Source organism: Barbus barbus (assembly GCF_936440315.1).
Source record: "Barbus barbus genome assembly, chromosome: 6".
Lineage (NCBI taxonomy): Eukaryota > Metazoa > Chordata > Actinopteri > Cypriniformes > Cyprinidae > Barbus > Barbus barbus.
Genome location: NC_136734.1, coordinates 23017233 through 23039483, shown reverse-complemented (window position 1 = coordinate 23039483; position 22251 = coordinate 23017233). Strand labels below are relative to the sequence as shown.

Sequence of the window (22251 nt, the reverse complement as noted above, 5' to 3'; positions counted from 1 at the left end):
CAAAAACATGTTTATACACAGGGTTCTTTGTCCGATACTCAAATGAGTCATGCATTTAATAGTTTTGTTTTTCCTCAGGTATGAGTTGAATGAGAAGATGCTTTCTTCATGCAACATGCTGAAATCCCACCTCAATGACCCCAAGGCTTTATCTAGTAAAGATTTGGTAAGTTTTAGCCATGTCTAAACCCTCAGTGCACAAAAATAATATCTGTGATGCCAGATTAGTAAAATTATCCTCAATTGAAATCCTCTATTTTCTTGATGCCTTTGATGGTTTTCCTTAGTCAGCAATCTTGTCAAACAAACGACTCAGAGTTTTAGATGTTTCTTCAAGCTATGCTTCAACGCACCTGAAACAGGAAGGATATTGGCTCCTTTGTGGTTAATGTGGTGTAAAAGAATGTTGGATCAACTCTTATTTCTGCTGACCTCCGAACAGAGGGTCTGTGACTCGCCCAGCTGTGTGCTGACTGGGCTACTTTTAAGTCTTGGCTTATGTCAAAGCTGTATTTGTCCTGAATGTCAGAAAAGCTGAATCTGATAAGTGAATGTAATTTAGACTAGTTAGGATTATTATGTAACAAGATCCTGGATGTTTCTCTTTGTTTTACTTCTGTTTACAAATTGTATTTTTTTACTTTGATTTGGAGGTTTCTGAAGGGTTTCTGAACTGTTACTACACAAATAGCACAATCCGTGTACAGTAAATCTTCTATAATACATGCTGATCTTTCTCATATTTATAATTTTGTCATTTCAGAGGTCATATGTGAACACAGTGCAGCACGAGTGGTTCCGAGTGTCCAGTCAGAAGACGGCCGTGCCGGAGATGGTGGAGGACTACCTGAATGCTTTCAGAGGCATCTCCCCTGCCCTGCTGCAACACATCGTAAACATGGCCGATGGCAACGGCAACACTGCCCTCCATTACAGTGTGTCCCATTCCAACTTCCACATTGTGAAAAAGCTGCTGGATGCTGGTAAGTATTTGACAAAATTTCCATATTTTTTAAAGCCTCTTACAACCAGCTTTTTAGCACAGTGGTGATTGACGTGTGAAGGCGGCATGTTGGTGTTGCTGGGGACGCATCAGCATGAATAAAGAGTAACGTTATCACACGTGATCAGATCAAAAAATACTTTGGGCCCATTTAGCCCTGTAGTTAGCGCTGTCCATTTGCGATTCGATCAAGAGAGATAAATGTTAATAACAGTTGTAAACATCAGTGGTCTTTTGAGTTGAACCAGTAAGCAACCACCTAGAAACCACCTTTCCACCAAAATATTAAGTGTTATTTTGAGCACCATATCAGCATATTAGAATAATTTCTGAAGGTTCATGTGACACTGAAGACTGGAGTAATGGCTGCTGAAAATTCAGCTTTGGCCTCACAGGAACAAAATACATTTTAAATATATAAAAATAAGGGCTGTCAGTCATTAAAATTGTTAATCCCGATTAAAATTAATGTTTAATTAATCTAATTAATCACAAATTACATTTGGCTGCTAAAAAGCTTATTTAAAGGCCCCCAAAAGCTTATTTAAAGCTATTTTTGTGTTAAATGAGAAAGTATTAAGTAAATATTACAAATAGTAGCTTTAGAAAGAAATATTTTATTTGATTCAACATAAAATATATTACACATAAACGTTTAGGCTACAATGATCTAACATAAAAGCAGATCATTTGAGAAACATCATTTTTCATTCATGCAATGAAAGTCATTGGTAACCAAAATAGCTCTGTTACCAGCAATCTTCAAAATACCTTGTTTTATGTGCCACAAAAGAAAGTAAGTAATAAAGGTTTCGTAAATGATGACATAATTAAAATTTTTGGGTAAACTATTCCTTCAAAGCCCCCCCTTTTTTTAAATGAAATAATACTCTAAATAAGAAACTTACAGAAGCTCACAAACTTACATAAACTCACAATTCTGAAATAAACGCGCAATTCTGAGAACATTTCAGTCTTTTTTCCCCCTCAAAACTGAACTTTGACTCGCAATTGCGAGTTTATATCACGCAATTCTGAGAAAAAAAATCCGAATTGTGAGTTTATATCTCTCAGTTCTGACTTTATAACTCGGAATTGCAAGTTTATATCTCAAAATTCTGTGAAAAAATTGTGAGATAAAAAGTCACAATAACCTTTTTTTTTTTTTATTCAGTGGCGGAAATGGGCTTCCATAGAAACTAAAACTGGCAGCAAGTGGCAGTAAATATCTTCATGAGTCATTCATTCGATTCGTTCAAACGGCTGATTCATTAAGGAATTCAGTAAATGGCTCACTTTATGAATGGGCTTTTGAATAATTGATTCACTCGATTGATTCAAAACGCAGATTCATTCAGAAACTAATCACTGCTGTATAGCTCGGAGACTTTGTATAAATTCACGTTTGCACTTGTTATATTCGGAACAAACAGCACCCGTGAGATATTGCTTATCATATGATATAAATATGAGACAAAAACTCAGAGGAGCATTTTTGCCCCAATATCTTGAATTTTAGGGCATAATTACATTTATGGAATTGTTGTCCTGCATCATATTTGTCAACTGTATGAAATTTATGATGATGCACAAGTCTGGGGGCAGGGCAAGTGTGTGAACTGCGTTAAAATATTTTAATCAGGGATACACGATATTATAGGACTGATATTGGAATCGCCCGATAATCGCTTTAAATGTAAATAAAGGCATCGGCCCGATATGAAAAATTATTAGTTAAGAGGATTTAACTCGCATGTGCTCAGGGTGTGCTAGTGATTAGATCACGTCAACAGTGTGACTCATTTTTGAAGTAAAGTTTTGTCTGAATGATGATTAGATTCACTCTTTTGGATAGCTGCATTTAATCTGTGAGTTCAGTTTGTGATAGGGTAAACCATATAGCACGTGCAGCGGCAGCAGTGACAGCCTCCCCTGGGTCCTATACCCGTTCGGTAAAGAGTTTTAATCTGTAGGGGGCGCTGTTGGCCTACTTCTAATTAAATTAAAAGTAAAATGGCCTACACAAGTAACATTTAGACTGTTTCCTGATTAGATAAGGCAGTAATTGATGTCATAAAATTATTATATTTTGATTTTAAGGTCAGAAGCTATAGCTTACATGAAAAAAAAATCACAAACATGACACTTGTAAATTAAATAATTTTATATATACTGATTTATTCATATTTTATATATACTGATTTATATACTGTTTTACTTTTTAAACAAATCATAAGCGCTAAAAGATTTTCAGAATTTTTACAACTCTTTTTGCTTTAGACAATCTACAAATGTTAAATCTTAAAATAAAATGTTAGGGTTAACACTGCATCTTTCAGGGGGGGGAAATGGAGCGAGTAGATTAGTTTATTTATAGTTATTTTCAACGCTTCAATGTACTGTCAAAAACCTTCATTATTGTTTATTTAATTCTAACAAATAAGTTCTTGTTAAAAACTAACCAAAATTTTAAAAAATACTTTGGTTATTATTTCTGCACAGGAGAGACTTGGTGTTGTTTCCAAACAGAAGGAAATATATCGGTATCGGCCAAAATGATAGGAAAAATATCAGATATCGGCAAAAATCCAATATTGTGCATCCCTAATTTTAATCACGTCGTTTTTCATAACTAATCAATTAAGTTAACATGGGTAAACTGACAGCCCTAATTAAAACAGAAAACAATCAACATAAATTTAATTTGAATTGCAATAAGAAACTTTCAAAAACATAAAAAAAATCTTACTGACCCCAACTTTTGAATGGTAATGTACATGAGCTAATAGCTAATCCTCCAGCCACATCCAGACTCATGCAGTTTCCCACTGTTCCCCCTCCAAAAAGCACCAAAGAGCTCTGTGAATACCACATGATGAGGTGCCTTGACTCCTGAAAATAAAAGCCCATTATCCCAATGCCTTTGTGCTCCTCTACTATCTGACTCTTTTGGTGCGGCCCCCATTGTCTAAATTGTCTGCTTCCATTCTCAGACCCTCTAGCCATCTTTGCCCCGTTGCCAGTCAGTGAATCCCTGCTTTGGTCCTTCTCTTCTTCCACAACCCATGACTCTCAGTCTGAATAGCCTGCATGTCCCCTCTCTTAAGTTCAAACAACAGACGGTCTCCTTCCAAATGCATTTACTACAAGGGTGGGCTCAACGGTCTCTCTGATTCCCTTGTTCTCTCTGTTTCGTCACAGATGTCTGCAATGTCAATCAGCAGAATAAGGCAGGCTATACTCCCATCATGCTAGCAGCGCTTGCCGCCGTGGAGGCCCAGAAGGACATGAAGGTGGTTGAAGAGCTGTTCGGCAAAGGCGATGTCAATGCTAAAGCCAGCCAGGTTAGTTTTATTCTACTGTTGCACTTAAGCATTGCTTTAAACTAAACTAAGCACATTTATTAGTAGTATTTTTTTTTTGCATAGATTGAATGGTCAGTTAGATAATACTTGAAAATAGCCTACACTCGTAAAAATAAAGGTTACAAAAGGGTGTCTTTGCAGTGATGCCATAGAACCATTTTTGGTTCCCCAAAGATCCTTTTAATGAACAGTTCTTAAATGAACCATTTTGAAGAACATTTTTAAAAAATCTGCATTTGAAAGGTTCCATGGATGTTCAAGGTTCTTCATGGAACTATCAATGCCAATAAAGAACCTTTATTTTTAAGAGTGCATGGTCCATTTCATTGACATTAGTTAGGCATCATGATGAATTAATAAAAAATAAATAAATGTTAAAATTGAATAAATATAAATTGATTAGTACATTTAAACTAGATTATTTGCTTTTAAGGCAGTAGTCTGTTACATTTTAAGTCTCTAAACTGATCTCATTGAACCTGTGAGTACAGGCTGGTCAGACAGGGCTAATGCTGGCTGTCAGTCATGGCAGAATGGACATGGTGAAGGCTCTGCTCGCCTGCGGTGCAGACGTCAACATCCAGGATGATGAGGGATCAACCGCACTGATGTGCGCTAGTGAACATGGCCACGTTGAGATAGTCAAGCTACTACTGGCTCAGCTGGGCTGCGACGCCACACTTAGCGATAATGTGAGTGAACAGTCTCAATTTAACCTAGATACTCCACCAAACACGTTCAATGAACAAGATGTATATTTATGCGATGTGTTCAACTCATTTCTCGTAGTGGATACTGCTGTTGTTATCAGAAAGCAAGTGAGGCTAATGAGGTGTTTGCCATTTGTATGTTTGTTTTCTTGTCTCTAGGATGAGAGCAATGCCCTGTCGATTGCTCTGGAAGCAGGTCATAAGGATATAGGAGTGTTGCTGTATGCCCATATGAACTTCTCCAAAGCTCAATCACCAGTGAGTGATCGCAATTCACATACAGCTGATACACAGTGCATTCATTTGATTTATTTGTACATTGTGTTGATTTAGAATTTTTTTTTTTTATTAAGTTGGACTGTTTCAGTGGATGATCACAATTTATTTTGTAATATGCCTCCTTCTGACTCTAAACTCTGCTTATTATAATTTTGCAACTGACTCATGTTTGGCTCCGTTAACTGTAAATCATATCTTTTATGTCTGTCATCTGTTCACAGGGTACGCCTCGACTTGGGAGGAAGACTTCACCCAGTCCTACAAGGAAAGGGCATGTTTGATCGTAGAGCTTCAACCCCACCCTGCCTGAGCTGCTATTTTTCAGGTTCTGCCATGCCTACCGTTTTCATCAGCTAGAAACCAAATCTACAGCTAAAAGACTGAAAACGTACTTCGAACCTCAACTAATGGATAGAAGGCAATTATACTGAGCACTTTTTTTTTCAAACTTCTCCTGGGCTATGTCTTTCTCCTTGGCTTTTAGATTATAATACAAATGGACTTGCTAGCTAAGAGTCAGTCCCTTAAAGACCTCAAATGTGTACTCACCCTGAATGTATTTAGAAAGTATTCTTCTGCCTGAAATCACCAGCGTAATGATGTCAGAGTTAGACGACAACTGGAAAGTGGCTATGGAGTTGCCTTCAGAATATTGTTATTCTCATATAAATGTTTAATTTGATAATATATGGATATATCTTTGTATTCTTCTTCCTTTGAGTGGTCTAAAGCTTAAGTCAACATTTTTTCCCCTCTCTCTTTTTTTTTTTTTTTAAATAATCAATAATTTATAATTCCAAGATGTGGCCAATGTTGCCTGACAATGAGCTTTATTTGAACCATGTATATGCTGCCCAATATGTTCAGCCTTTGGGGTTAAAATCTTTTCTCCTCCATTAAATCCCCAGTATAGATGTCCAGTGGGTATCAGAGGTTGAAACACAGATTTTCAACGTGTTATTTTACACCCATGTTTCTAGATTTGCATTTGGTCCTTACTTTTATACTTGCCATTTTATGGCTTGGACATTTCAGATTTACTTTGTAACATGAAGTTATATATGTACCTATTAAAAGTTTTTATCAGAAATTATTGTACTTTGATTGTATATATTGTATGTTTGCGATAAGTGGATGCAGTAGCTTGGCCTTCATGTAATAAACTTATGTCGTAGGTCTAATATGTGGCTTTGATGTAGTCACAAGTAGAATAACAGATAACTACAGATAGTAACCAATAACTTGATAATAAAGTACTAAAATGACATGGCTTGTGCCCGTCTCTCTTCTGAAACTCTTCTTTCTTACAGGTCAATAGTACAATGACTCCCTCTACTGGAATCCACAGCTAATGTAGGCCTGGCATGATGGCTTGAACTCTTTTCTTATTAGGCATTGTTATTCAAATAGTTGAAAATGTCATTGTATATATTAAATGGATACTTGTATTTTGACATGTTAATTTAATATCAAGCATTTTAATTGTACTTTAATTTTATTAAACTAATTAAAATTGTGCTTACAAGTTAGCCCGACTCCTTGCATGTGGGGAGATCGGCAGGCATTAAAATATGATGAGCAGCTTTTCAGCTGTATTTAAGCTGTATTTTAGATTTGGACAATCTAACAAAGAAAAGTTAGAAACATGATCAGTGTCCTGGTTTGGCACGTTAGCCCCTGCTGGTCGACCCCGTAACTGCACCATTATGCTGCAAAAAGTGTCTTTCTCCACTGGCCGTCATTCTTGACAATTAACGTTAGTATTGTGATAATTAGCTAAGCCTATGTGTTTCTGCGAAACTGCAGTTAATTTAGTCTCATTTTCAAGTAAATATTACTTCAAGTATTTTTTTTTTTTTAAAACACCTTGAGAATATTCAGTTTCTGTTGACTCTGCCTTTTTCTTCCCAAAATCAAAGTACTTTTAGACATATAAGCCTGAAAAGAAACTATATAAAATGTTGACTATAAAATAATAATAAAAATTCTCATAATTTCTTTACCCCATTTTGGCCCCTAGCACTTATCTTACTGTTTTATGTGCAAATAATCACGTTTTATGAATCATGGCATTTTTAATTTTGCGTTACTTCGATACCTAAATAAATGCCAACAACTGACTGGAGCCCATATCGAATCTGTGACACCCTTTCACTTAGGCCTATTTCAAAAATCTTATTCCAAAATGTAATCACCCTTTATGCTCTCATTTTGTTTTGTGTCTTATGATGCATGATTTCATGAGACAGTTTGGCAGTCACCTAGTCTCAGTGGGAGAAACTGCACATCATCTCCCACGCGCGCGCTGGAATGCACAGGTTCCTCGCGCCAAACTTGAGTATCAGACCTCTGTCCCCCCTTTATAAGCGCTTTACAATCGGCTCGCGTGACATTTTCTAAGCAGAAGCAGCAGCATCTTTATCACCTGCCGGCATGAGCGAGGGAGAGCAGAATAACGGTTCGCTGTCTGTCACGAAACCGTCTCGTATGCCGAAGTGTTCTCGCTGCAGGAACCACGGCTTCGTGTCGCCGCTGAAGGGCCACAAACGCTTCTGCAATTGGAGAGACTGCCAGTGTCAGAAATGCAGACTGATCGCTGAACGACAGCGGGTCATGGCCGCCCAGGTAACGTTACTCTAGCCATCCTCGACGGGATGCCAGTTCAGCTTGTCTCTCTTTATTTTATTTTGTTTATTTATTTATTAATTCAACGTTCGTTGCATCTTCCGCTCTCTTGTGCTCTAATTTCCCTCTTTAGCTTACTTAACTTAGTTGTTTATAAATATAAAAGTAAACCAACTCCATATGTTATGCCTTGCCTTCTCAATTGATTATAAATTCAATGGTACTTAAAGAGGACTAAAGTATGTTTTAGCCATGTTTACAGTCGAGTTTACAAAAAATGTGATTGTTTGCTACAATAATAAAGATAAATTGTTTATAATCATAGTAACGTTTTGTAGCTAGTTACATTGTTTTTCTGCTAGCTGCAATTTGGCGCCTCAAACGAGATTAGCGAGATTCTTTTTTTTCAGAAATATGGAGGACGGTAGAAAAAACAAATTGTATTCACTTTAATTGTAATCAAATTATAATTCAAATGCCTCGTGGTACTTTTATTACGTAGAGAGTGAAGTGGCCCGGGCGTTTCAGGCCTTGAGGTGACTGTTTGTCATTGTAGGTGGCGTTACGGAGGCAGCAGGCCCAGGAGGAAGAGCTGGGCATTTGCAGTCCGGTTAACCTGTCTGGTTCAGACACTCTGGTGAAAAACGAGGCCGCCGGTGATAACGTGTTTACTATCATCTCAGAGCCGCCATCACCCACCTCTCCCACCAACCTAGGTGAGTAAACCGCATTCATTTGATTAAAAAACAAAATTGACTCAAAAATACAGTTTTCACAATATATTTGTTTCAAATAAATAGCTAAAACATTATTTTGGGAATTAATTTTAGCAGAAATTTCCAACATCAGTATTTGTAATAACTGTTGGGTAACAAGTCAGGTCAGTAAAACCTCACTGAGATATATTTTAGCAAGAGTCAACTATTTTTAAGATTTTAACTGTAAGGGCATCTTTCATGAATGTGAGCTTGGGGCAAGTTGTCATGGGTTACAGCTCTGTCACACCTTTTCACCTTGCAGAATGTCAAAAAATGTTAATTATTTTAATAAAACAATAGGGACACTCCAGCATATTTAAACAATTGAACTGGGTCATTTTTATGAATTCAATTATTTTGTCTTGTGGGCTATGTTAACATATATTATGTCTTTTTGAGGACAGAACTAAAAAAAAATGCTATTTTTTTTAAAGATAATTCTTATTTTGTTAAAATAATTAACATTTTTCAGATTCCTCAAGGTGTATGCAAACTTTTGACCACCGCTGTATACTGTATGTTGTAATTTTATGGAACTTGTTTAAATTTTTTTGTTCATTAATACGATATCTGTTTGCCGAATCATTTTTCCATACATTGTATATTAACTTTGATAACTGTTTTACTGAAAATCTGAAAAGCCATTAAATAGCCTGTAATACATTTTAATTAGAGATATGTTGTGTAAGATGGCTTTTATCTACTTTAGAATATTATATGTAATATTACAACAACAACAACAAAAAGATTGCTGACTTTATTACAGCAGGTTACCACTTACTGTGACAACGTACCCATACAGTGTTAAATTAATGGTATATTTCATTTCCTTTTGAAAATAATATAAATATTCAGTATAGATTTTTGTAGATAAATGGTACCTGTTATGCGTCGGTGGTTGTGGCAATAAGGCGCTCGACGACGGAATCAACCAAAAAGGAGTATTCTTTATTAGACAGCATCAACTCACATAAGACATTACTAACTTAAGAACGGACAAACACTGAAGGGAAACTCAAGACTTATAAAGGGACTAGAACAAAGGAGCTAACTAGATAATTAATCAAACACAGGTGATGGGGATGATAGATAATTAACTAATGACTGGGAAAAAACAAATATGGGCAAAACAGGGAACTAAACAGAAACAGAACCGTGACAGTACCCAAAGTAGCTATAATTTAAAAAAATGACCCTGAGAAATTAACTGAAGCAAAAATGTGGAAGCTAGACCTAGTGTTCGCTAATCAAATGTAAGCATACTTTTTGTTTTGAATTTGCTTTTGAAATAAATTTCACCAAATTGTTATCATAATTGCCAGATAAAGTATTAAAAAAAGCGTACTTCAGTTTATTGTGGAATAAATGAGTTCTTGATTTATTGTGTGTGATATGTCCTTGCATAGCATTAGAAGTTATTTCACTACAGTGACCTTCAGTATTTTTTCGCTCTCATTATTTGTCCATCAATTTACACCCTCTTTTATTAAAATAAAATCTAAGCTCAACTTGTTGCGGGAAGTTTCTGTGAATCAGGTCCTTGAAAATGAGGAGATAAGCACCTCTTCTTGACCCCCTGAACTGTCCATGACTGTGTGAGTGGCAGAGGGGGAAAAAAACGAAAGGATCCGTGACCATGGACATCTTGTACCCATCCCATGATTCTCCATTCTGCCGCCCTCCTCAGAACACAATACAGTCAGTGAGGTGCACCTCCATTCTCATATGAGGGGAGGGGAGGCTCTCGGCATAGATGGCCATTGTGCCATGCCAGACCATATCCACGGAGGGCTGTTGTGTTCAATGAACATGAGAGACATCCTGTTCCTAGTGCTCCGATAGCACTGGGGAAGGAGTTTGGATATCAGACAGGTCAAGGCTGCATATGCTCTGTAATTGTACTCCACTGCCTCTTTGGTTGCTGACAGATGAAACAGGAGTTACTGGAGGTTTTCAGTAATTGTCGTCAGAGACAAAGTGACACAAGGCATAACACATGCTGAGCCATCTGTAATAGACAAAGTAACTTCTTATATTACTGTGAATCTGCCATCACGTTCACTTAAAGCACTAAAGCGTTTTGCATTTGTTGACTATGTATTTTATGCCTTGCAAACGCACAGTAGATTAGGCTTGTTGTCAGAGAAACTGAGCAAAGTGAATAATTTTAGTTTATGCTTCAAACAAAAATGGACGTGTCAGTGGGGTATGAAAAATAATTTTGCTTTAAAATTAGGTAGATTTTTCTGAGCCCATTGGCAGATATTTGTTTTTGTGTTAGACAGAACTTCAATTTTGATCAATTTATTAAAACAAAACTATTGTATTTTTGTCATTTTGCTTCTCAAGTAAATGTATCTTAATTTAAGGATTTTTAGACATTTGCTCTGAAAACAAGGCAAAAATACTGATGAAGAACATGTGGTTTTTTGCAGCTTGATCAGAGTACAGTGAAAGTTATTTTCATATTCTAGTGTTTTTTTGTGTGTTTATTAATTTGTATATCTGGTACAATTATATAAGCTGTAATAGGTTAACTATTATAACATAGCTATTAACATAGTTCTGAATTAGATTTTTTTATAATTTGAATAATCCAAAGGTTGCGGGTTCGAGTCTCAGGCCGGCAGGGATTGTAGGTGGGGGGAGTGAATGTCCAGCGCTCTCTCCACCCTCAATACCACGACTGAGGTGCCCTTGAGCAAGGCACCGAACCCCCAACTGTTCCCTGGGCGCCGCAGCATAAATGGCTGCCCACTGCTCCGGGTGTGTGTTCACGGTGTGTGTGTGTGTTCACTGCTGTGTGTGTGCACGTTGGATGGGTTAAATGCAGAGCACAAATTCCGAGTATGGGTCACCATACTTGGCAGTATGTCACTTCACTCATATTGAACATTTGAAATTTAACACAATTAAATTTTTTAATGGTGGTTTTTTAATAAGCGCATATTTTCAGACAGCTGATTTTTTTTTGTTGTTGTTCTGAATTCTTTGACTGGAAATATTCAGTTTTTAAAAATACAGCTTCAAGATGAAGAAGAAATTCGGAACATCAAATTCAATATTTAAAATTCAAAGCTCAGAAATTCAGAAATTAGGTCAGAGGTCATCGGGAGGGGACATGTTCGGTTCAATTAGGCTAGTTTTGTCCTGGCCATGACATTTTACTCGTGGGAGTGTGATAATATGTTAATGCCACGAGATCATTTTGTCGAGGTAATCCTGGATCTCTGAAAATCTTTTGTGCGGTCTCACATTGCCATAGTTTCATAAAGTAACATAATGGAAATTTATTATATGTGTAATTTGCTATTTCTCATTTCATGGGATTAGCTATAGCGTAGTTTTCATGTCAGACACAGTTAACTATGACATTTTACACGTAATTGTATTTTTACCTGGCAAACCAACTTGTACACGCATGCTCTGGATTTAGTTTCTTTCTTTCTTTATATCTCTGTAAAACATTTTTAATGTATCATCCAATGGGAATTCTATTACATTTTAAATGATCTTCGTCATGTTTTCAACACTACCTACATGAGCTCAGTGAAATGTTCTATTGGTTTTTAATAATCTGCCCGGTAATTGGTTAAAGACGACAAAAAAATATATATATTTTTTAAATTAAATTAAATTTATTTTTCTCTGGTGGTGCTTGCCGCGAAGAGCCGTGGAAACGGCAGGATTTTGGGTGCACGAGCACCGCCTATTTCCTGCTATTCACAATTTGAATAAAAGTTTTAATAAATGAGTTTTGTCTACCTCATGTAAGAGATTTAATGCGGGTGTGGTTCGGGTCGGATAACGGGTTGGGTGTTCTGTCAATTACTGCGGGTGCGGGTCTCAAACAGGACCCGTGCAGTACTCTGCCTCGAGATGCTATGTTGACGGAACCACACATTTTTCTCGTGGCCACGAGTAGTTTAATGCATAAACAAACCTGCGTGACCATAGCAACCTGAGATTATCAGAGATGGATTTATTAATATTTAATTTTTAATTAAGATATTATTATATTAATTATTACAAATTGTAACATTATTAAATTTGAACCGTAGACCTAGGCTACCGGACTGATGTAGACAGCATTCGAATGAAGTTTATCATGAATAAATTACATGAAGTACATCAAATAAAATAGGCACAAGAAAACATTTTTATTCATCCCAAATCCATTAACTTATTGTCTTTTTCCATAACATTTCTTTATTATTATTATTATTATTGGTTATATAGCCTACTGTAAATGCCGACATGCCAATAGAGCTTTGATTATGCTATATGACCTACAGGAATATTTTACTGGAAGTGTAGTTTAAAGCTTGAATTTAACATATTTAATTTTATTTCGGCTAATTAATAGACTATTATAAAAGTCAAGTCAAGTCACCTTTACTTATATAGCGCTTTTTACAATGCAGATTGTGTCAAAGCACTGCACAATATCAAAAAAAAAAAAAAAAAAGGAAAATAAAGTGTCAATAAGTTTGAATAGTGTCTTTGCAATAAGGTCGGCGATATCGCTGGAAATGAAGCGTCCCCAACTAAGCAAGCCAGAGGCGACAGCGGCAAGGAACCAAAACTCCATCGGTGACAGAATGGAGAAAAAAAACACGCTCATTGTCACATATGGGTGTAAATACAATCATAATGTCAAAACTTAATTGGCATAATTGTCAGGCGCTTACAGTATTTGCAAAATATGGTAGCATATTAATAATACTAGCATAATTATACAGTATGTTAATTAGGTAAAGCTCTACACGAATTGAAAGGGAAATAAATATATATAACAATAAATCTAAAAATATAACCCTAACCAGTTAATATAATAATATAATGATAGTATTATTATTAGCCTACAGTTTTATAATAATAATATACAAATATTAAATAAAGACACGATCAGTTAACGGATTGCAAGACTGGGATGGAGAAAAATGTGGTTTTATCCATCTCTCATAATCCCAGGTTGCTATGGTCATACAGGTTTGTTACTTAAACTTGTGGCCAGGAGAAATGGATGTTGTTCCTTCAACTTCACATCGAGTGACCACGACATAAGGATGTCCTTACCTCGACAAAATGATCTCGTGGCGTTAACATATTATCACACTCCCACGAGTAAAATGTCATGGCCAGGACAAAACTAGCGTAATTGAACCGAACATGTCCCCTCCCGGTCGCAGTCAATGCTTCGTTCAACTTTTCAGAGATCATCTACTCTTCCCTGTGGATGACCTCTGACCTACTTTCTGAATTTCTGCGCTTTCAATTTGAAATATTGAATTTGATGTTCTGAATTTCTTCATCTTGAACACTTGAAGCTGTATTTAAAAAAAAACTGGATTTGCAGTCAAAGAATTCAGAACAAAAAAAATCTGCTGTCTAAAAATACATGTCTATTAAAAAACTGCCATTAAAAAATTAAATTGTGTTAAATTTCAAATGTTCAATATTCAAGTTATAAAAAAATCAAATTCCGAACTATGTTAAATGCCACATAATATTCAATAAATATGCCAATAACTCAAATTTACACAATTCAAATTCAAACTGTTTTGTCATATTATAAGCTCCATCCATAAGCAGCTATCCGAGAAGAGCCGTGTTCTTCAGAGTGCGTTGCCATTATTTTACTAGTCATTAGAATGGGAAATGTTACATTAACCTGTTAACAGAGGTTTTCTGTGTTCATATATTTAAGTAAAGGGTGATTATTTCAATAAGTACCGTGTTTTCTTTACTCGTCTTATTTTTGTATTTGCAATCAATACGGCCTGTGTGTAGTAACACTTAATTTCTTTGTTCAGATCTGTTAACAGTTACACGATTAAAACTGATCTTGGAAAAACTGAGCGACCACATCGCTACATTAAACTCTGTAAAATGTTCAGCCTGGTTGCAGTGCCATTCACTTAATGCCTCATCTGTGGTCGTTCTAGACGCACATTAATACTGAATTAGCAGCGCTCTTACTGCTTGACTTCAGTGGCTACTGAAGGTTAAAGAGCTTAAAATACGGGCACACAAGTTAACAGGTTAAATAATCAGTTTAGATGTTAATATGGCAACACTTTACAATAACGTTCATTAGTTAACATTAGTTAACATGAAAGGAGAATGAACAATACTTCCACAGCATTTATTAATCTTAATGTTAATTTCAGCATTTACTAATGCATTATTAAAATCACAAGTTGTTAGTAAACTTTAATGCACTGTGAACTAACATGAACAATGAACGACTGTATTTTTATTAGCATTAACAAAGAATAATAAATTGTGTAGTAAATATATTGTTAGTTAATACATTAATGTTATCAAATGACATCTTATTGTAAAGTGTTACCAATAATATTTATTCATCATACTGTTGAAATTGACTATTTTCTCTCTTGTTATTTGATAGGAGCTCCAAAGAAGACAGAGAAAGCTAGAGTCTTGTGCCCCGTGTTTATCAGTATCCTTATGTTTGTTGGGTGAAAAAGAAAAACTCAATAAACAAAGTAAAAAAATGATTTGACTCAAGGTTTCTATAGATATTGTGAATTCTTATGGCCACAATATCTATGACAGCCCTACTATATAATTTCCAATTTTGCACACTGTTAAATATGTCGTCTTAAGGCATAAGGCTAAAGCGATGAGCTTGCCAGAGAAGAGACCTCATTTTGACCAATTGTCTGATGTTTCAGGGAGCCGGTCCATGCTGGCTGTAAGTCCTGCAGCGACCAGCAGAGGGCACACTGAGGGCACGTCTGACCTGATGGTAGATGCCTCATATTACAACCTCTACCAACCCACACCATACTCATCCTACTATAGCAACCTGTACAACTACCAGCAATACCAGGTGAATGGATATTATCCTCATGTCAAGTGCAATTAAGCACCCCTTTTCAGTTTTTTAATTAATATTATAAATTTATTTGATGATAATATGTACGACCATTATATGCTAATAATACATATTATTATTATTATTATTATTATTTTAAACAGGACTGGATAGTTTAGGGTTAGTTCACCCAAAAATAAAAATTATATCATTATTTACTCACCCTCATGTTGTTCCAAAATATCTTAATTTGTGTTTCGAAGGATAACCAAAGTCTTACTCTATAAATGTTTTGGTTACACATTATTTAATGGTGTCCTTGTTACAGTATAATTATACATGTAAGTACTGAGTAATATTAATTACCTACAAGTACTTACTATATGGTTAGGATTAGGGTTCGTTTTAGGATTACTTGCACATAATTATGCATCATTTATTGTTATTATATTGGTAAGTACAAGGACGTGTAACAAGGCCACCTTAAAATAAAGTGTTACCTATTTTTTTATATTTATACCAATGTCGTCTTACATTTTTGATATTTTCTTTTTTCAGAATATGTATTTTTGGTGAACTACCACTTTAATACATACACATATTAGGTGCAATAATAATAAAAATAGCAATAGTAGGAAACCTGATATTTGTAAGATACCCAGTCCCTTTTGAACCTTCAGGCACCTTTATTGTGCATGCAAATTTGTAACCAGAGTTGTTACACGTGTTGCATTACTTTAATTCTTTTTAGCACTGAAAATAGCATTGCTTTTCTCCTGCTAAAAGTAACATGTCTTATAGTTCTGGCTTTACATTAGGTGAAAAGTGTGGTTCATAATGTTTCATAATTTAACATTTTTATATTATTTCTTACACATTAGCTGTGGTATTTTTTAACTATAAAATGAGTTGTGTAATAGTAAAAGTAACAGGAACAGTTCATGACAAAGATTTTTTTTTTTGTGATCTTTATATTTCCAAAAATGATTTACATTTATTTTGAATTAATCTCCTGACCCCAAACTCTGCTCCTTACTATATATAGTATCTTCAAACCAACCTGTCAGACATACAGTACCTCACACTAGCACTTTAGCAAACGTGTGAACGCCAGCATGGTGCACACACCTCCACACTCAACCAGTCTGCATCCCATGTAGCCCAGGTCACGGTAATAAGGTGATTAAGTGTGTTGCAGCAGTGTTGATAAGGGCCGCTGTCATTGGACCCGTCTGGCTTGTTGAAGTTGGCAGGCCGTAGTGAGCTTCTGTCCTCGGTGTACAGTGATAATACCTGTGCCATCGTTCCAAGCCACTGGCCAAACACAGCAGGAAGGTGTGGGGCTTTCATGCATGCTACACCTCTTACATGCTGTTTACATTTCCCCGCTCCCCCCAGCCGGAACTGCAACTAATTCTGTCATTGGAGGTTTTTTTAACCCTTATCCTTGTTGTACAGCTAACTATCACAAGAAGACTGATATATCAAAGTCTAAATAATCACTGCTTTTGATTAGTTTGACTGTTATTGCTTTATAATATCAGTTATATATGTTTTTGTTAGTTTGATATGATATTTAAATAAAAATCTAATCTACGAAAATGACAAGGTTCCAGTTTTCTCATCATGCTGATCAGGCATCGACTCTCTCACTATTCTGGCAGTAAAATATTCTTTTAAAAGTAGCTTACGGTTATAGTTGTTGTATTATAATTCCTTTATAATGTAGTATAATATATTGCTAGTGTAAATTACCATTCAAAAGCTTGGGGTCCGTAAAAATTTGGGATGCACCGGTATCGGGCCCGATACTGAGCTCATGTACTCATACTCCTTAAAATGCCCCGATACCATGATAAGTGCCGTATTCAGACAAAGAAACACTGACAACAGACAGCAGAATGGAGTTATTAGAGATTAAGGATGTCTACGAAGTATATGCATGCAATGAATATAATGTTAAACATCCAGTATTAGCTGATGTGCACGAGCTGATAAGCAAAGCACACTGAGTAGATTGAGCGCTCTGTGGTGCAGATGCACAAGCTTGTCGAGTGAATATCCCTTTCTCGCAGACATCACTGGAAAGTTTGTACTTCGGTCGGATATATGAAAAACAAGTAAAAAAATGCAGGAGTTACTTAATGGTAGGGAGAGAGAGAGAGCACTTCTGTTGTGTGAACTTTATTGATGTTCACTCACAGCACACATCATTTGAATTAAATCCTAAATATAAGACAACTTATAGGGGAATTCAATATAAACATCATTTATTTTCAACCTTAAGCATACAAGACTTTCTAGCGAAAGTGAAGCAAGAAGCCAGTGTGAAATGCGCTAGGGTGTACTGTACTTGTCCCTCTCATTCTGCACCAGTACAAATACGTGCACACGTTGCACATGTTTTGCTTGCTTCATGAGTGTTTCTGCATTACATGAGTGGCTTTGAAATATAAATCGCAGCATGTTTCAGATGAAAAAAACGTGACTTTTATTTCTGAAAATAACACAGTTAGGAGATTTATAATGAGTGGTTCCCTGCATTATTACAGCAAAACACATGATTACAGTACTAAACCGCAGCAATGGATCAGCTTTAATGCTATTAAATTAAAGATGATGTACCATAGAGCAAAAAAAATTAACAGTGAGAGTAACAAAAACTTGTAAAATACATTTTAATGAGTGTAATTAAGTGTGAAAATAACCAAAAGTATAAAATAACCAAAAATTAGATTAGAAAATTAGACCAGGTGTAATTATTTATATATTTTTTACTAGTGGGTGCAGGACACTATAGTTCATTTATGTAAGTGAGGATAGCAAAATAAAGTAAACTGTGAAATATTATACACACAAATTCTTCATACAGTAGACTACCAATAAAATTTGGAACCAAAAATTATTCAGACCGAGTCTGGGAAAAATTGAAGTTCAGGTTTGCATGAACCTGGCTGACAGCATGCCCAGGAGACTACAGGCTGTCATCAAGGCTAAGGGTGGCCTGACAAAGTATTGATAGTTGTGTAAATATTGTCATACTAACAGCTGTCTGAATAATTTTTGGTTGATTGTAATCCATTACCTTTCTATCAAAGTTATCTGACATTATCAAGCTGAATTTGTTCTGACAGTTTAACTATGAATTCTGAAATATTTTATTACCATTTTCTAAACTATAGCGAATAAACTGTGATAATGTGAGAGATGCTGAAGGTGTCTGAAGAAATTTTGCTTTGACTGTATCGAGTTAGATAAATTAAGTTAACCAACATTATTTACACTTTTGGTTTCTGTACCCAATAGTTAAAAAATGAAAAAATACAATGAAAATATCGGTATCGGTACTCTGTATCGTCAAGTAGGGTTGTGCCGATAGTATCGACGATAGTCAGAGATATCGACGATAACAAATGTCTTTGTCGATAGTCAAGACGATATTAGGCTCATTCTCCTATTAATGTATAAAGCTATTATTATTATTGTTAGGCGGCCTATTATTTATTGGGTTATCAAATTGCCCCGCTATTTCACACACGCGTGCAAATGAGGATCAAGGCCAAAGTATACTTCGGCCGTCCACGTCCACACACTGTCCTTATTACGTCATTTTCGTCATCAAGAGGGCTCGCAGACAGTCGCGCACCCAGTCCGAGTGCAGGCAATTTTTTGAGACACGCAAGTCAAGTTGGTGGTTCTATGCATGTGTTGAGCTCGTCCGTCCGCACTCTTCTGCGCCAATGCGGCAAACTTGTTGTAATGTTAAAACTGTTAAAGGAACAGTTTAATGTTGTAATGTTACAAGTTGTAATGTTAAAACTGTTAAAGGAAATCTGCTCTTTTGTACAAACAATTTATGTGGTCAGTGTCACAAATTAGCTGCATAATAATGGGGTAGGGGTTTCAGTTTGTAATGATAGAGACATTAACATATTTTAACTGTATGGTTAAAGATTTACGCCAATGTATATTCAGATCAGTGTTGGGTAAGTTACTTTCAATAAGTAATTAATTACAGTTACTAATTACTTCATCAATATTGTATTTAAATTACTTTACTAATTACTCTATCTGAAAAGTAACTTAGTTACTCAATAAGTAACTTAATTATTCAAATCGCTAATTAGGCTACATCTTAAAATCCCTATAAACCTTAATAGAAATTAAACTGTATATTCTTTCAATTCGAGTCAAACATAGAATAGTTTAGCCTTTTAGCTTTAAAACAACTGTAATACTTAAACATTTTTATGAAAAAAATGTAACCACCTTTGGTTAACAAATAGAAATACTCTGCAAAATATCTGAATAACAAAAAGGCTTAAAAGTTAAACAATACATTTCAGTTTGGCAAGATGTTCAGGAAAAGCCCAACTAGTAAAATCTGGTTTATGTCAAAATAACACGTTAACTAATGTAGGAAAGAATAAATTACAGAAATGATCTTCTCTGCTGCATAATGTCAGATCGCGCTGTTCTTATGAGGTAAATTTCTCATAGCAGGTCTTCTTTCAAAAATGATGAATATTAGATGATTTTTTTTTTTCTTAATATTTTACTTTTTTTTTTGTATCTAGGTGAGGGCATATGCGCGCAGGTGACTGCATATAATGAGCTCAGACACGGGAAAGACTGTACCTTGCTTTAGTTTCATACGGATTGCATAATCAGAAACATTAGTTTTTAATTTGAATTCGTTCAAGTGTCAAGTAGACACTTCAAGATTTTTAGATTCTATTGATTTTAGTCTTATATGTATCTGAGTCAGAGCCGGCGCCAGGGCACCTCCATCAGAGGGGCATTTGAATTTCTGGGGGGGGGGGCACAAATCACGTTTTGTGTGTGTGTGTGTGTGTGGTGGGTGGTGGTGGTGGTGGGGGGGTGGGGTTTCGGGGTGGGATGGGAAGCGTGCAATCTGTGATTGCGTGCAGTTTCTGACGCTCGCTAAAGCGTGCAATCGCTTTCTTATGTGCGCTGTTTTACCGGTTTCACTTTCGCTTTCGAAACGATCACGTTCAGCAAGAAGGGGAGAGGATGGAAAGTGGGGGGCACCGTAACTTTGCCCACGAATGCCCCCTCTTGGTGCCGGCCCTGATTTGAGTATTTAAGGTTTCTCTGTGAATCAGGAAAATCTGAAAGTGAACGCACCCGCACGCGGAGGGTTAAAGCCGCTGCATTCAATATCTTTAGACGGTAAATTTAGATTTCAAATTCAATATTGCTTTTAGAACTGTTGAAATTATTTACTGTATGTAACGCAAGTACTTTATAAGTAACTGTAATTAAATTACCTAAAAATGAACAGTAATCCCTTACTTTACTTTTTCAGTGGATAAGTAATTTAATTACAGTAACGCGTTACTTAGTAACGCGTTACACCCAACACTGATTCAGATGTACATGAAGTCCAGGCACATGAATCTGTCCTGGCAGCAGCTCTCCAGTGTGGAAGTTGTCTGCATCAGACCATGCTGCACAAGTTTGAAGATGACTGTTAGAAGATATCAAACTGGACAGCATGAAATTGAGGGCATCCTCAAAGTCATGGCCCGTTCAACTTTGATGTACCATCATCACATTGCAACAGTTTTACAAGCCTTTATTAATCAGCCATCACCCACTGACAATAGAAAGAGTCTTCATACCATGACATAATATGATTTTCATATGGAGATTACCCTGTGTATATGGACTCTGATTTATATGGCAAAGTATCCTCATTGTATCAAATCTGATCCACTCAAGTGTGAAGTAAATTAAATCTATATTTCTCCAGGGAGTCGTTCCTGAGTGTTAAGTCAGTGATGGGGCCATATTTTAGCATATTTGTGCAGTTGGGACCCTGATGGCGACATACTGCTCCAGGGTCACCACCTCTATCTTTTTAGTGTGTCCCGGGGTTTGAATTGCAAAGGTTAATGATATTGCTCATATGAAGATACAGCTCTGTAGAGGGGGAGTTACTTTAATTCTGATCTCCCATTGCCAGAATTTGACTACTTGGCAGATGATTGTAGGAAATATGCTATGATTCATTTGGTGTTTTGTAGTAAACTGTTGTCCTGGTTTATTGTTTCATTGTCTATTGGTTTGTTTTTAGCTTTTGAAAGAAAAAGGTTCATGTATTTAACATTTAAATTTAGCAAGTTTTATTTGTGACAGTGTCATTATTTTATGATCAAAAATACATAAAAAAAATGCAGTTCATACAGATGCTAAATTAAACGCATCTACTATTTTCTAAATGTTTCTCATTTCTGAATTTAAAATCCAGGTAACACTTTATTTTAAGGTGTCGTTGTTACACATGTTACACGTAATTACTATTATGATAACAATAAATTATGCATAATTACATGCAAGTAACCCTAGACCAAACCCTGATCCTAACCCTAACCATATAGTAAGTACATGTAGTTCTAATAGATGTAGAATTAAACTGTAACAAGGACAACTTAAAATAAAGTTTAACCAAAATTCATTAAGCCTTTTTTGTGGAGCATTAAAATTGCAAAAAGTTGTTGTAGCAGAAGAAAAAAATGTCCCATGTAAAAGCTTAACTTCTTAAATAGTAAGTACAGTATGGTAGTTTAGTTTTTGTAGTTTCATAAATATTTCATTAAAGAGAAGTAAAGGAGCAGTTTACAAAATAATGTTTTAATGGCTT

At 35.8% G+C, this 22251-nt stretch overlaps 2 protein-coding genes across 5 annotated transcripts in view; both read left to right on the top strand.

The window, feature by feature from the left end:
* Nucleotides 1–6629, top strand: part of LOC306871353 (KN motif and ankyrin repeat domain-containing protein 1-like) — a 72474-nt gene extending 65845 nt beyond the window's left edge. For all 3 annotated transcript variants that reach the window (XM_079419200.1, XM_079419202.1, XM_079419201.1), the window contains 6 exons: nt 79–166; nt 764–983; nt 4205–4347; nt 4860–5060; nt 5238–5336; nt 5579–6629. In XM_079419200.1, coding sequence (XP_079275326.1) covers nt 79–166; nt 764–983; nt 4205–4347; nt 4860–5060; nt 5238–5336; nt 5579–5638 — 811 coding nt within the window. In that variant the 3' untranslated portion in view covers nt 5639–6629. The remainder of the gene's footprint in view (nt 1–78; nt 167–763; nt 984–4204; nt 4348–4859; nt 5061–5237; nt 5337–5578) is intronic.
* A 980-nt stretch (nt 6630–7609) lies between these two features.
* LOC306871556 (doublesex- and mab-3-related transcription factor 1-like) overlaps nt 7610–22251 on the top strand; it is a 60386-nt gene continuing 45744 nt past the window's right edge. The window contains exons 1-3 of one of the 2 annotated variants that reach the window (XM_079419591.1): nt 7610–7982; nt 8539–8698; nt 15442–15599. In XM_079419591.1, coding sequence (XP_079275717.1) covers nt 7791–7982; nt 8539–8698; nt 15442–15599 — 510 coding nt within the window. In that variant the 5' untranslated portion in view covers nt 7610–7790. The remainder of the gene's footprint in view (nt 7983–8538; nt 8699–15441; nt 15600–22251) is intronic. The other variant, XM_079419592.1, reaches the window with a different exon arrangement.